Below are 14,950 nucleotides of genomic sequence, written 5' to 3'. Positions count from 1 at the left end.
TTTTTTGGTTACTACATGATTCCATGTGTTATTTCATAGTTTTGATGTCCACTATTATTCTACAATGTAGAAAATAGTCCAAATGAAAACCCTTGATTGAGTAGGTGTCCAAACGCTTGACTGGTACTGGTATATTTTTCAGTTCTTTTTCACGAGACAGTGAGAGACTTGTGCAGTTGGCTGACACTCATATTCGCGAATAAACACCTTAGAGAGACATGCCGACACAAACAGTAAAATAACCAACAGGAAAGGAAATCGAAGAAAAAGAAAAAAGACGGGGACAGAAGAATAGAAAACATAATTAAATTTGACCACAGACCAATCCCGACGTAGAAATGCAGTGAGATACACACACATTATTCTCATAACCCTGCACACAGAGGGGGGCGTTTTATCTGCGGGGGTGAGGGGGCAAACAAAATCAGTTGTCTCTGAGGTGGTCCGGGGAAGGGTGGGGGGGTAAAGCCTCTCCAAGAGGGGGCCAGTGAGGGACATGTCCATCTGACTGCTAACAGATTGCCTAGAAAGTACTACTAATCATCAATTACCAGGGCAATAAGGGAGGGGGGATAATGATTTATTTTCTTGGTAGTGCAGCTACAGTACAAATTCAGGCAACTTCATTTTGTTTTCCCTCTCGCACACACACACAACTTCTTTCTATCAGACTTTCCCTCTCTCGGTTACGGTTAGGCTAGGAAGGTGGGGCATGGTGGAAAATGGGGCCAGGTGGAGGGGGCTGACAGGCTAGAGGGGGGTGCTTGAGGTGGGGGTAGAGGTGTTGGTGGGGTTCTCTCTCAGCAGCAGCCCCCCGAGGCAGGTTTGACAGGCGTACTCTGGATCTTGACATTGGACTTCTCGTTGCCTCCGGTCGTGGCCCCGGGCCCCATCCTCTTCTTGATCTCAGCAGCCATGGTCATGAAGGCCTGCTCCACATTGGTGGCGCTCTTGGCACTCGTTTCCAAGAAGGGGATGCCCAGGGAGTCTGCAAACTCCTGCAGAGAAAGGAATGGCAAGAGAGGGTTAGGGGAGCTGCTGCATTCATGACAGGACTGTAGACTATTACTGCTACTAATTTACTCCTCGGTTGTAGAAACCTGACTGTGTCCAAAACCATTTGGAATGTTTGGGGGCCTCAACAAAATCTCATTTCAAAAGTTTGGTAACCACAGCTCTACACCATTTTTTCAAAAAGTTAATTGGAAACAGGTATTATTCCGCTCCATCTGATAACCCATTGTCTTCGTTGTCTTGGTTAAAAGCCCTTACCTTTGCTGTTGTGTAATCCACCACTTTCTTTGTGGTCAGGTCACACTTGTTCCCCACCAATAGCTTGTTGACATTTTCACTGGCATAGCGGTCGATTTCCTGTAGCCACTGCTTGACATTGTTGAAGGACTCCTAGAAGAAGAAAGAGAATCAAAACCAACACATCAGGGTAGGCAATATATTTGTGAGGTAAGTCTGTCAAAATACTAATTCACCTGCACTCCTGACTTTCAATTCTGAAAAAGAAGCCAGAAAGCCCAAACACAGTGACAAGTTAAAGATTGACTGTGCTAAAAGAGACAGACTGACCTGGTCTGTGACGTCGTAGACTACGATAATGCCGTGGGCTCCTCTATAGTAGCTGGATGTGATTGTGCGAAACCTCTCCTGCCCCGCCGTGTCCCACTGTCAGCGTCAATACACAGCAGAGATATTCAGTCAGTCATAAATACAGGACTGCCAAACACACTGCCAAATAGATGCTGCCACACAAATACAAGGTATCTGCAGGTTTCATCAAGTTGAATTGAAGACATTTTAAAGACCTTTTTAGTGCAACTTGAAATGCAATTTAATAACAATTTGAGGTCTTCGTGCGCCACACACCTGCTAATTTCCCCATATTTTTAATGGCATTCACAGTGCTTTAATAAAGTAGTGCAATAGACTACTGAGATGGTATTCAAATATCTTGTTTAATCTAAGCAGGAATGCATGATCCAAGATATTTTGATGTGCACTGTAACCTAATCCAGTTACTGCCATGAATTTGACAATTAGACCATTGTTCTAGTTTACTGTTAAAATAGGACTCAGTATTTGTAGTTAAAGATGTAGGCAAATTCATCTCTTTATGTGCACTAATATCATAGACTAATATATTTGGGGCTAATTCACCAGCTGGGTAAGTGGAAACTCAACACATTAGCTAGATCCCTACCTCTAACTATAATTGTCACTGGAAGTAGCCATGTTTTAATTGATCAGTAATTATTATTGTCCTAACAAAAACGTTACTGTCATAGCTTAATGCCCAATGCTCATTTCGCACGCCCCGTATCTCAAATCCATGTTAATATCCCAGCTGTAAAACAGACAGCTGAGAAAATTTGTTTTGCCTGCACAAAGCTGAGAACATCCTCTCTTCAACTGTTCAACTGTATTACCAGGACCTAAAACAAACTTTGTATACCAGCCACTGTGGCAGGTACATACAAATATTTAAAAAATCTACCAGCCACCCCAATTATTTCCAGACCAGATTTTTTGTTGATGCCATAATTACACAAATACACACACAAAAAAAAGATGGTCATGCTTAGTAATGTTTCTAAAACAATAAATGTATTATTAGTAAAAAGTAATGTGGACCACGGTTCAATTTAATTGAATGACATGTGAGTATTCTAACAAAAATATCAGACAAAAATATTTAGCTGCCCCTTTAAGGTTACTTTGGTAACAGGGCCACTTAAGTCATGTGTGCCTGTTAGAATGTCACAGGTTGAGGCCAACAATGTCTCTTTTTGCTACCAGTGGGAGCAAACTCAAACATTGAAAAGCAACCTAGCTTGAAGGCTATAATTAGATTTTTTTCCATCACATTTTTCATCACGCAGCTGCACAACGTAGCAGAAACACTAGTCATCCCCGGACCATTAAACTAAATTTTTAAAAATAAGACATTTTACAGCCTTTAATTTAGATAAGTCTTAAAGTATTACATGAAGTACCTGCAGACACCCTGCAAATAGATGCTGCTTCATCGCACATTCACCAAATGTGACAAATAAGAACACACGCAAGCACCTCAAAACAGATGAGAGAATGACATTTCTAAATCGATAAATCACAATTTTAGTCAACCATGTGTCTTAATAATGTAGGAGGCCTCTGCCTTTGCGATATTTGATGAACAATCTAGAGTTAGATTCTATTTAGGAATGCCTACAATGGCATTTTTTTCTGAAATTCCATGGTACAAATGTGGCCAGATGCAGAAAGGCATACTTGTTAGTATAGCTTGGAAGTTTCCCTTTCCATATTAGAAAAACAAAGATGTGGCGGGGAAACACTTACGATTTGAAGTTTAATGGTCTTTCCGTCTAATTCTATAGTTCGTATTTTGAAGTCTACTCCAATTGTGCTTATGTAGCTTTCTGTGTATGTGTCATCCTGTGGAGAGAGAGAGAGGAGAGGAGTCTGTGAAAAAGTACAAATCCTTAACCCTTTCATACATTTTCAGTCGAGAGAAAAAAGGAATCAAAAGTATGACCATTCACCGCGATAGGAGAGTAAACAAGATAAGTAAAATGAACATACATGAGTATTAATATAGAAGTTGAATACTAAAGCAGTGCACTAATATGACATCATTATTAATATGACTGGTTCAGCCTATGAACAGCTAATGAGTGATTAGTGCGAGCAATTTATGAATGGCTATGAGACACTTATAGGACATGGACGAATCAATAGGACACTTACTGCAAATCGGAGTAGAAGACATGACTTTCCGACACCAGAGTCACCGATCAGGAGCAGCTTGAATAAATAGTCACTGTGGAGAGAGGAGTAAAGTTTTAAATTTTAACAACCTTGTTTTAAAAACAGGATTCCAGACTTTCCACAGTTTCAACAAAAGTATAGCCTTGTCAAGCCTGGGACTCTAAACTCAGAAGACAGCTTTAGCTTTAGGGCTGACCCCCATTTACTCGACTGGTCGCAAATATATATATTTTTATTTCATGGCACGCCAGTCTGAGTCCCGCCCGTCTCAGTGGACTAATCCATTGAGGAGGCAGCGGGGATGGCATCACTCTTAAACAGGCATTGGCAACGTAAGACACACTTGCCATGAGGGTATTTGCCTTGGCACACCAAGCAATTTGATACATCTGATCAAATAAGTGAAATTTAATTCATTTTGAAATTGCATTGGTTTTCCATAAATGGCTAATGCTTTGGACGTGACAGCATTCATTGTTTCATAATTTGATTGTGTGAACTGTTTGTCCTTTGATTGTTAGTGTCTATCAATTGCATATTCAGTGCATTCAGAAAATATTCAAACCCCTTGACCTTTTTCCACTGTTACGTTAGCCTCATTCTAAAATCGATTTGTTTCCCCCCCCCCCCCATCAATCTACACACAATACCCCATAATGACACAGTAAAAACACAGTTATTGTAGCAAATTTGTTAAAAATAAAAACTGAAATATCACATTTACATAACTATTCAGACCCTAATTCTCAGTACTTTGTTGAAGCACCTTTGGCAGCGATTACAGCCGCAAGTCTTCTTGGGTGTGACGCTACAAGCTTGGCACACCTGTATTTGGGGAGTTTCTCACATTCCTCTCTGCATATCCTCTCAAGCTCTGTCAGGTTGGATGGGGAGCATCGCTGCACAGCTATTTTCAGGTCTCTCCAGAGATGTTCGATCGGGTTCAAGTGCGGGCTCTGGCTGGGCCACTCAACGGCATTCAGAGACTTGTCCTGAAGCCACTCCTGCATTGTCTTGGCTGTGTACTTACGAGTCGTTGTCCTGTTGAAAGGTGAAGCTTAGCCCCAGTCTGAGGTCCTGAGCACTCTGAAGCAGGTTTTCATCAAGGATAGCTCTGTAAAAGGATAGCTCTGTACTTTGCTCCGTTTATCTTTCCCCCAATCCTGACTAGTCTCCCAGTCCCTGCAGCTGAAAAACATCTCCATAGCATGATGCTGCCACCACCATGCTTCACCGTAAGGGATGGTGCCAGATTTCCTCCAGACACGACACTTGGCATTCAGGCCAGAGTTCAATCTTGGTTTCATGGTCAGTCCTTTAGGTGCCTTTTGGCAAACTCCAAGCGGGCTGTCATGTGCCTTTTACTGAAGAATGGCTTTCGTCAGGCCACTCTACCATAAAGGCCTGATTGGTGGAGTGCTGCAGAAATGAGAGAACCTTCCAGAAGGACAACCATCTCCACAGAGGAACTCTGGAGCTCTGTCAGAGTGACTTTCCAGTTTGGCCGGGCAGCCAGCTCTAGGAAGAGTCTCGGTGGTTCCAAACTTCTTTCATTTAAAAATGACAGAGGCCAGTACTTTCTTGGGGACCTTCAATGCTGCAGACATTTTTTGGTACCCATCCCCAGATCTGTGTCTCAACACAATCCTGTCTCGGAGCTCTACGGACAATTCCGTCAACCTCATGGCTTGGTTTTTGCACTGTCAACAGTGGGACTTTATATAGACAGATGTGTGCCTTTCCGAATCATGTCCAATCAATTAAATGTACTACAGGTGGACTCCAATCATCTCAAGGATGATCAATGGACACAGGATGCACCTGATCACAATTAAGCCTCATAACAAAAATGCTTATGTAAATAAGGTGTTATTTTTAATACATTTGCACACACAAAAAATATTTTCACTTTGTCATTATGGGGTATTGTGTGTAGATTGATGAGAATATTTTTAGTTAATCCATTTTAAAATAAGCCTGTAATGTAACAATGTGGAAAAAGACAAGGGGTCTTTTATACTTTCTGGATGCACTGTATCACCAGTAGTGAATGGAGTGGGGGAAAATCAATAGTTACATACCAGGATATCATTTGTACAATATTTTTGCCATAGTTGGCTGTACCTGAACCAAAACTCCAGTATTGGTCCTTCATAGTTTGTGCTCCATCTTTTTTTCCCCCATTACTACCCCCCCCCCCCAATAGGGAGCCAATTTTGTTTTCAACACTTATTTCCATGACTGATCAAAACTTATTTTTGCATGGCTCTCTCTTGTCCCTCTGCAGCAGACATACAATGAGCAATATGTTTGGAACATTGAATCACAAAAAAAAAGTTAAATAAATCACAGTATCAAATCGCAAGGAAAGCAATACAAATCGTATCGGCACCAAAGTATTGTGATATCGTATTGTGAGGTCCTTGGCAATTCCCTGCCCTAATCACCAGTAGTACATTTACCATCATTTCTAATCTGAAATGTTTGATAACAGTCATTTCTGCTAATGCATTCTATATATTATTACAGTCATTTACCATTCTCATTGTACATGTTGTTTGCAGAGATCACGACTTACGACACTTGAGAAACAAGTTTTGGTTCACTTCTTTCCATTTACGAGTTGTCAATTTATGCATCGCCATTTGTTTGGAGTGCCTCTGTCATTGTTGAATAAGGACACCGCGCACCTAATTACGCATAGAAGTAAGCCTAGGCTACCTGGTTAGCTCACAAATGCATAAATGTGCCCATTTGGGGATGTCTGATAGTATTTGTCTTAACTACACTAATGAGCTGTGGAGCTTCTCAAAGTACATTTTTTCCGCACCTCAAACAGCAAGTAAAGTCTGTTTTTACAGCCATTGAGAGTGACAATAGTTCCTAGAACGACGCTGGGCCAATGTGCTCGCCGCACCGCCTCATGGGTCCCCTGGTCGCGGCAATCGAACCTGGATCTACAGTAATGTAATGTAGTGCCTTTCTTCACACTTCACCATATATCACCAGAAGAGATCTAATTGTGGTCATGCTTCAGACAATTCCAAGATGCCATTGCTGTAAGGCCTATTGATTTCACTGCGTTAGGCAAGATGCTGCATTGGACAAACTCTTACAATAACTATTTTTGTCTCACCATCACACAATCAGCAGCGAGGATGTGTGATGTCTTATGAAGCTTACATAATGCCTAAAAAGCTCTTTCACGCCAACCCATTTATAGACAATCACACACAAGTTGAAACCAGGCCAATTCAATCCACACAGCAACACAAACTTCCATAGTTGTTGGTACAGAAACTAGTTTTCTACAGGCAAATTAAATTAAACCTCACAATACTGAGCTGTGCATAGTCAGCAAAACCACATAAGGAAATACAAGTCAGTGGGGGGGTCAATGTTTCAGTGCTCATGTGACACACACACAGACAAGATAATTTTAAAAGAGGTAAAGACTGCACTGTGACTGACAACAGCATAACGTGTACAACAGAATACACTACCAACTTAGTAGGCCTGTGCCTGACTTCACCAAGGAGCCTACTTTAATTGAGGGCAGACAATTCATGATTAAGGAGCGGTTACAACAGAGCCATTGTTCAGAGTTTGCCAAAGCTCCCTGTATTTTCAACAGATCAGATTTCAGAGTGCTGCTAACCTTGGTCAGTTATGAGATACACAAAACAGACACACAAACATGACTAATTGGACCTCATGTCAAATAGGCTTGTACCAAGAACTAAAAAAGCATAACAGCATAGCAACCGCAGCTTACCAAACACTAATCTTGCAACAAAAAAAAACAAATCAGCCTAACTTCTAAAACACCATTCCTTGCTCCATTTCTGCTTGCTCGAATACACCAATTCATGCTATGCTCATTTATATGAGCAGAAACACCAGTAGGATAGATACACGACAACAAAATTCTGAGCATCAACAGTCCATACATCCTGTCCCACTCCCAACCCTGTGAATTAGGCTACACTAATGCTTCCCTATCAAAATAGGTCAGACCAGTAAAAAAAAAAAAAATCTCTTGCAAACTATAGGCTACAGCTATTGTCCACTCATGTTCACCTCTAACCGAAGCATTCACACACAGAGAGCTCTCGCTCTTTCAACCCCCTCCACTCTGTACGCTGTTTTTTATTTGACATGGGCTGTGCCATACAGCTAGGCTACACAGAAAAAGGTACGGAAACTCCTGGAAGCTGATTAAGCATTCCACAGCAAAGGGGAATTCAGCTGGACTTCAGATCCCCCTCCAGTCTCTCCAGTAGTACAGTCAAAGGAAGTAAGGAAGGTTCGGAAGAACTTAGGCGACGCGCTAGTCTGGTGTGATCTGACCCAGCCCCAAGGCTAAGAAGCTCTGATGCAGCCCAGTTTCCTGCCTCCCTGTCCCTTTCCTCTCCCATTGGAATGAATTCCAGTCATGCCCTCTTCGTTAAGCAGATGGTTGAGGATAATGACAGCCTCTATGAAAGGCTAGTAGTACCGCTGACTGGTCATGCAAGACGGAGAGGGAAAAGCCTACAGCAAAAACCTGTCCATCCCTCTCCTCTATCACAGTCGGTGTTTGTTTTAAGTCGGATTGAATGATACTTTGTATGCTGCAAACACATTACACCACCCACCATTATTTGACTTTCACATGACATTCGACTTTAAAACTCCTTTGAAAACACCTATACCTATAACACATGCAAACACACTTTGTGGCATTCAATCACAAAATTCTACAAACGCCACAGGATCAAACACTGCAATTTTAGCATTCCTATCTCAGTCTCTCATCGGGGAGGGCAGTCTAATAAGAGGTGTCTAGGAAAAGCAGGGTTTAGATCAGACCAGAGGTTCCCTTTCCTCACTACTACAGAGGTCAATGAGAGTCACAGTGTGTCAGCCAGGCCCTAACAGTCTGTGGATCAGAAGCTCAGCTCCAGCAGATGAGATAGGCTAGAGCTTCTGTTAGGGAAAGGAAAGGCCTAATGAAAGCAAGTGATCTGCAAAAACACAAATGTAGCCTGTTTTCTGCAGGCTAGAAACTGGGAAGCCAAATAAATATTTAGGCTAGTAACTGAGAACTCAGAGAAGCCCAAAAGACAGTTGTCTGGTTGACCAGGTGCATTTGAGTCCATGGAAGCAGTGTGGAAGGACTTCACACTGCAACAAAAGATGCTAAAGGAGGTGTAAGGTCTGGGGACAATAGTGCGAGAGTGGAAATGACCTCTGCTAGGCAATGATCTCTCTCTGGTAGTTAGTTATTGTCATACCAAAGCAAAAGTGCTTGACAGCAAAAGGACAATTAGGCTAAACTGTAATGATTTACACAATTGTGTAGGCAGGGGTAATTGTTGATGGATTAGCCAAGACGATACATAAGATAGGGCTATGGGATGTCCATTGTCCAGGTGTAAATTCATGAGTGGAACTCCAAAAATAGTAAGCCAACAAGGTGAAGGTGGCGACGACAGACATGGCAGCTCGGCTTCTAGGTCCTAAGCAACTTTACAGTATTTTGTTTCTTTGTACGTTATTTCTTACATTATTAGCTTCCGAGTATTTTACTCGCTGATGTTGAGTCCCTGGACAATAAAGTAGACGAGCTCAGGGTGAGGATCTCCTGGCTCTCTCCGGATATAATGTCTCTGTCCCTAGAGCCAGCTGAGTTCTCAGTACATCGCACAGATAGGAATAAAGAACTCTCCAGAAAGAAGAAAGGCGGTGGTGTATGTTTCATGATTAACTACTCAGGATGTGATTGTGATAATGTTCAGGAACTCAAGTCCTTTTGTTCACCCAACCTAGAATATCTCAAATGTTGACCGTATTACCCCCCAAGAGAATCCTCTTCGGTTATAGTCAGAGCCGTGTATATTCCACCTCAAGCCAATACCACAATGGCCCTCAAGGAACTACACTGGACTTTGTGCAAAATGGAAACTACATATCCCGAGGCCGCAATTATTGTGGCTGGGGATTTCAACAAAGCAAATTTGAGGAAACCGCTAACAAAGTTCTACCAACAAATTGCCTGTAGTACTTGCGCTACACAAACATGTCCATTATTACTCCCACTTCCGGGATGGTTACAAGGCCCTCCCCCGCCCTGCCGGCAAATCAGATCATTCCATCCAACTCCATTCTGCTCCTCGCTTCCTATAGGCAGAAAACCAAACAGGAAGTACCCGTGCTAAGGTTTATTCAACACTGGTCTGACCAATCAGAATCGATGCTTCAAGATTGTTTTGATCACGCGGACTGGGATATGTTCCGGGTTGCCTCTGAGAATAAAACTGCCGTATACACGGAAACGGTGACTGAGTTTATCAGGAAGTGTATAGGGAATGTTTCCACTGTGACTATTAAATCCTACCTTTACCTGACACCCTAGACCCACTTCAATTTGTATACTGCCCCAATAGAGCCACAGATTATGCAATCGCCATTACACTGCCCTATCCCATATGGACAAGAATAATACCTATGTAAGAATGCTGTTCATTGACGACAGCTCAGCCTCCAACACCACAGTACCCTCCAAACTCATCATTAAGCTCGAGGCCCTGGGTCTGAACCCTGCCCTGTGCAACTGGGTCCTGGACTTCCCGATGGGACACCCCCAGGTGGTGAAGGTAGGAAACAACACCTCCACTACGCTGATCCTCAACACAGGGGCCCAACAAGGATGTGTGATCAGCCCCCTCCTGTACTCCCTGTTTACCCATGACTACGTGGACATGCACACCTCCAACTCAATCAAGTTTGCAGACGACAACAGTACTAGGTCTGATTACCAAAAATAACGAAACAGCCAACACGGATGTGGTGAGGGCCCTGGCGGAGTGGTGCAAGGAAAATAACCTCTCTCCAACGTCAACAAAATAAATAAGCTGATCGTGGACTTCAGGAGACAATGGAGAGAGCACGCCCCTATTCACATCGACGGGACTGCAGCTGAGAAGGTGAAAAGCTTCAAGTTCCTCCGCGTACACATCACTGACAATCTGAAATGGTCTACCCACAGACAGTGTGGTGAAGGCGCAACAGCCATCTTCACCAGACTGAGGCGCAATAGTGCCTCTTTAACCTCAAGATGCTGAAGAAATTCATCATGGCCCCAAATGTTTACAGATGGACAACTGAGAGCATCCTGTCAGGTTGTATCACCGCCTGGAACTGCCCGCAAACCGCAGGGCTCTCCAGAGGGTGGAGCGGTCTGCCCAACGCATCGCAGGGGGCACACTGCCTGCCCTCCAGGACACCTACAGCACCCTGTGTCACAGGAAGGCCAAAAAGATCATCAAGGACTTCAACCCCCTGAGCCAAGGCCTGTTCACCCCGCTATCATCCAAAAGGCGAGGTCAGTACAGGTGCATCAAAGCTGGGCCAAGAGACTAAAAAACAGCTTCTATCTCAAGGCCATCAGACTGTTATATAGCCATCACCAGCCGGCTACCACCCGGTTACTCGACCCTGCACCTTAGAGGCTGCTGCCCTATGTACATAGAGATGGGAATCACTGGTCACTTTAATCATGTTTACATACTGTTTAACTAATTTCATATGAACTGTATTCTGTTTTTTTATTCAATGCCACTCGACATTGCTCGTCCTAATTTTTATATATTTCTTAATTCCATTATTTTACATGTGTGTATTGTTGTGAATTGTTACAATACTACTGCACTATTGGAGCTAGGAACACAAGCATTGCTACACCTGCAATAACAACTGCTAAATATGTGTATGTGACCAAAAAAATGTGATGCTACACACAGTTTAAGAGTTCAAGAGCAACTGACTTACAATTAATAACATACCCCTTGACGTTTCAAAGTAATAACTGTAATGGCTATAAATGGAGGCAATAGTATAGTGTGCCTGTCAAAAAAAAGGAAGGAAAGGGCTACCCTTTCAATGCAAAGTCATATGCACTTGATTGTGTCATCAGAATTTAATATTGTAAATACCATTTAAAATCAGATGTTCAGTCATGCCAGTACTGAGCTGAAATACAAAAGCTGTATCACAAAAGAGAAACCTATAGGCCTAAACTACAGTAATCAGGTACTTGCCAACCTGAATGGAGGGATGGTAGTAGTAGACAAACCATTACTTGCCAAACAACCCTATGAGTGTGTTGAAAGAGGCATGGCATATGGCAGGCACGCTCGTGACCTACACATGACTCTCAGGATGTAGAGAGCGGGTGGCACTGACTGTCCTCTTGCGTGTTTTCCGCTTGAGGGCCAAATTCACTGAATGTCATTTAAAAGGCAAGCTAGTTACATTAATTATTGACCACAAGTGCACAAAGGCTGCCGTAACGTTACACACTCGCATAATGACTTGCATGGCTAACGATAATCATAACATGTAACGTTAGCAGACGTGCCTTGTATTGTCAGACTACTAGCTATAATATGTTAAGTAAAAAGGTAAGTCGTAACGTTAGTTACCAAGTAATGTTCCCTTTGACAACAGCACTTATCGTTAACTAACTGATGAACGTTAGGTAACGTTATGTTGGCTAGTTTGCTAGGTAACGTTAACTAGCTAGCTAGCTAAGGTAGATGCTACTTAGCAACTAGCTAGCAAACTCACAACAACTGTCTACAAACCAATAATTCAGCTGTGTGAAACGTTATTATGCGTTCAATAAACAGTGACAATGGTAGTTAGCTAGCTTGCACTTCTTAGACAGTTGATCAGTTAACGTTAGCTGGCTAGCTACTTACTATTCGGGATTCATCGTGGACTCGTCACAGTAAATCCCCTCTTCTTATAAAACGACACCCCCTTCCGCTCTGAAAAATCGAAATAAATACTTAGCTAGCTAATTCCTTCGATAAAAAAAGTAGCTAGCTAATTTAACTAGGTGACAAGGTACTCCTCCAAAAACAGGCTAGTTGTCTGAAACCCAAAATGGCTGCTAGTAACGTTACCAACCAGGAAATAGCAACTCCACAAACAGAGAAGCCTTACAGAGAGTTGAGCGATTTTCGGAAATCGTAGTTTGTTCCTAAAGGGTCGTCAAATATTGAGTATGTTCTGCCGTGAAGAATATGACTACAGTGCCCTACTGACAATGTAGGCAACTAGGCTGGTCGATGTTTCAACCGCTCGTTTGCCCCTTCTGCTTGTTGTCAAAGCTAAGGAGAGGTTACGTCATTAGTGAAACGTGGCAAAATGTTGGCATGAATTCCAGTCTGGACTGGAGAAATAAATTGCTCTCCATATGGCTTAATCAGACTTAATCAAATCTAAATCAAGCCTGTCATTGTTTAATTAAAATAATTCTGAGATTAGTTCTAAAAAAACAACTGACAAATTGTTCCTCTTTGTCATTACTTTCTCATAATGTAAGACCATGATAATGTTTTGAATGAGTAAATTAACAAGGAGGACAACAACCACCACTGGGGGGATACAATGTAAGGATGGCAAAATTAACTGAAGGCACAGTCCAGTTCCCTCATGAAATTGATCAGCCACATCAGATATCATCAAAGGTTAGCTCCTCGCATCCTTCTCAAAAGCTATTGGAGGAGAAGGTCAGAAGGGCGTGACATCTGGCTTTCTCATCCAACGGGTTTTGAGATGAGCGAGGACGCATGTAAGTAGTTATGATTATGCCAGTCACAGTTAGTCCATAACATAAACCGTGCATGTGAAAAGAGTTCAACATTGCACAGGCTAAAGCTAGAAAAGTCCATACCACAGATTGGGGAGAAAAAAGTGTCTGCTACATACCTGTGTGTAGGCCTACTTCAAAATATATTTTCAGACAGCACTATTAGACCCTTATATATTGTAAACGTACAATAGTTGTATTATCTATTACTGACAATATCGATACAAGTCAAGAAATCACTGATAATAATGACACCCTTTCTTTCACAGTACATGAGTGTCACATTGTTCTGTGCCCTCTGTTACTTTGGAATGTGGAAGCTGATTACTTGTTTCCAAAGAATAATTCCCCTCGTTCAAGAATGTGTAGGGAAAATCCATTGAAAACGGACAGAGGACAGGATTCAATCTAGTGTTAGGGAGTCAATGATACAGAAAGACCCAAGCTGGTTTGTTTGCAATTTAATGTATCTACAGTGCATTCGGAAGGTAGTCAGACCCCTTGACTTTTCCACATTTTGTTACCTTACAGCCTTATTATAAAATTGATTAAATACATTTTTTTACTCATCACTCTACACACAATACCCCATAATGACAACGCGAAAACAGTTTTTAAAATGTTTAGCAAATGTACTGCAAATTGCAAATTTATTACACAAGTATTCAGACCATTTGCAATGAGACTCGAAATTGAGCTCAGGTGCATCCTGTTTCCATTGATCATCCTTGAGATGTTTCTACAACTTGATAGGAGTCCACCTGTGTTAAAATTGATTGGACATGATTTGGAAAGGGAAACACCTGTCTATATAAGGTCCCACAGATGACAATGCATGTCAGGACATGACCAGGAAGGGAAATGGCTGCAAGTAGTGCAGATGAAATGGAAGAAATGGAGAAAAAGTTGGTGAAGCAACAGCTGTGCTGGAATGAGAACAATATGGTTGCTACTTCGAGAACACAAACTCCTGCATCTTTAACAGCAAAGAGCGAGGGAGTCCCAGGGGATGACTGGAGGAGCAATGGTGGACCGGAAGTATTGTGTGATTCTCTTGGCACGAGTACAGTTGGTGAGAATGAGATGGTGAAGAAGAATGGAGTGAAAAGGGCTTAAGTTGGAAATGAACTGCAGTTTATGGTTAGAGTGCGATTCACAAGCAAGGATGTTTTTGGGTGACCCGTTTGCGGTCTAAAAGATGTTGAAGGATGAATTGGGTAAAGGGGAATCAGTTTGAGTAACCAGGAGCAGTATGATGCTGATTTCGTGTGTGTCAACAGCACAAAAGGAGAAAACTCTGTGGCTCAATAAGATGTCGACGCATGATGTGGAAAGCTATGACTTTTAGAATAGGGCACCGGTTAAAGGTGTCATCTCTGGTGTTTCGTTGGACATAGAGGCTGTGTGGTTTAGGGATAACATTCCAGGAGTGGTAGACACACGTCGATTGAATCGCATGATAGACAGAAGGAAGTCGTTCTCCCAACTTATGTAAAACTTGAGTCCGTGAGATATGCGGATGATGGAGGT

General features: G+C 42.3%; 1 protein-coding gene across 2 annotated transcripts; it reads right to left on the bottom strand.

The window, feature by feature from the left end:
• LOC110527784 (ras-related protein ORAB-1) lies at positions 1–12,975 on the bottom strand. Of its 2 annotated transcripts, none has more exons than XM_021609303.2 (7): positions 12,772–12,975; positions 12,525–12,593; positions 3,760–3,832; positions 3,352–3,447; positions 1,582–1,677; positions 1,273–1,404; positions 1–998 (listed from the first exon to the last, which is right to left on the bottom strand). In XM_021609303.2, the coding sequence occupies exons 2-7, from the start codon at positions 12,536–12,538 to the stop codon at positions 801–803; spliced, it is 609 nt and encodes a 202-aa protein (XP_021464978.1). In that variant the 5' UTR covers positions 12,539–12,593; positions 12,772–12,975; the 3' UTR covers positions 1–800. The 2 variants fall into 2 exon arrangements, with proteins under 2 accessions (XP_021464978.1, XP_021464968.1); XM_021609293.2 differs by having other exon boundaries at positions 12,736–12,966.
• Positions 12,976–14,950: the final 1,975 nt, after the last annotated feature.

Source organism: Oncorhynchus mykiss, chromosome 1 (assembly GCF_013265735.2).
Source record: "Oncorhynchus mykiss isolate Arlee chromosome 1, USDA_OmykA_1.1, whole genome shotgun sequence".
NCBI classification, from domain to species: Eukaryota; Metazoa; Chordata; class Actinopteri; order Salmoniformes; family Salmonidae; genus Oncorhynchus; species Oncorhynchus mykiss.
This window is presented reverse-complemented; position numbering and strand designations above follow the sequence as displayed.

Coding starts and splice junctions, on each gene's coding strand:
- LOC110527784 (XM_021609303.2), bottom strand. Junction 3,448..3,759: donor GTCTTCTACTCCGATTTGCA/GTAAGTGTCCTA, acceptor CTCTCTCCACAG/GATGACACATACACAGAAAG. Junction 999..1,272: donor TGGATTACACAACAGCAAAG/GTAAGGGCTTTT, acceptor CTTTCTCTGCAG/GAGTTTGCAGACTCCCTGGG.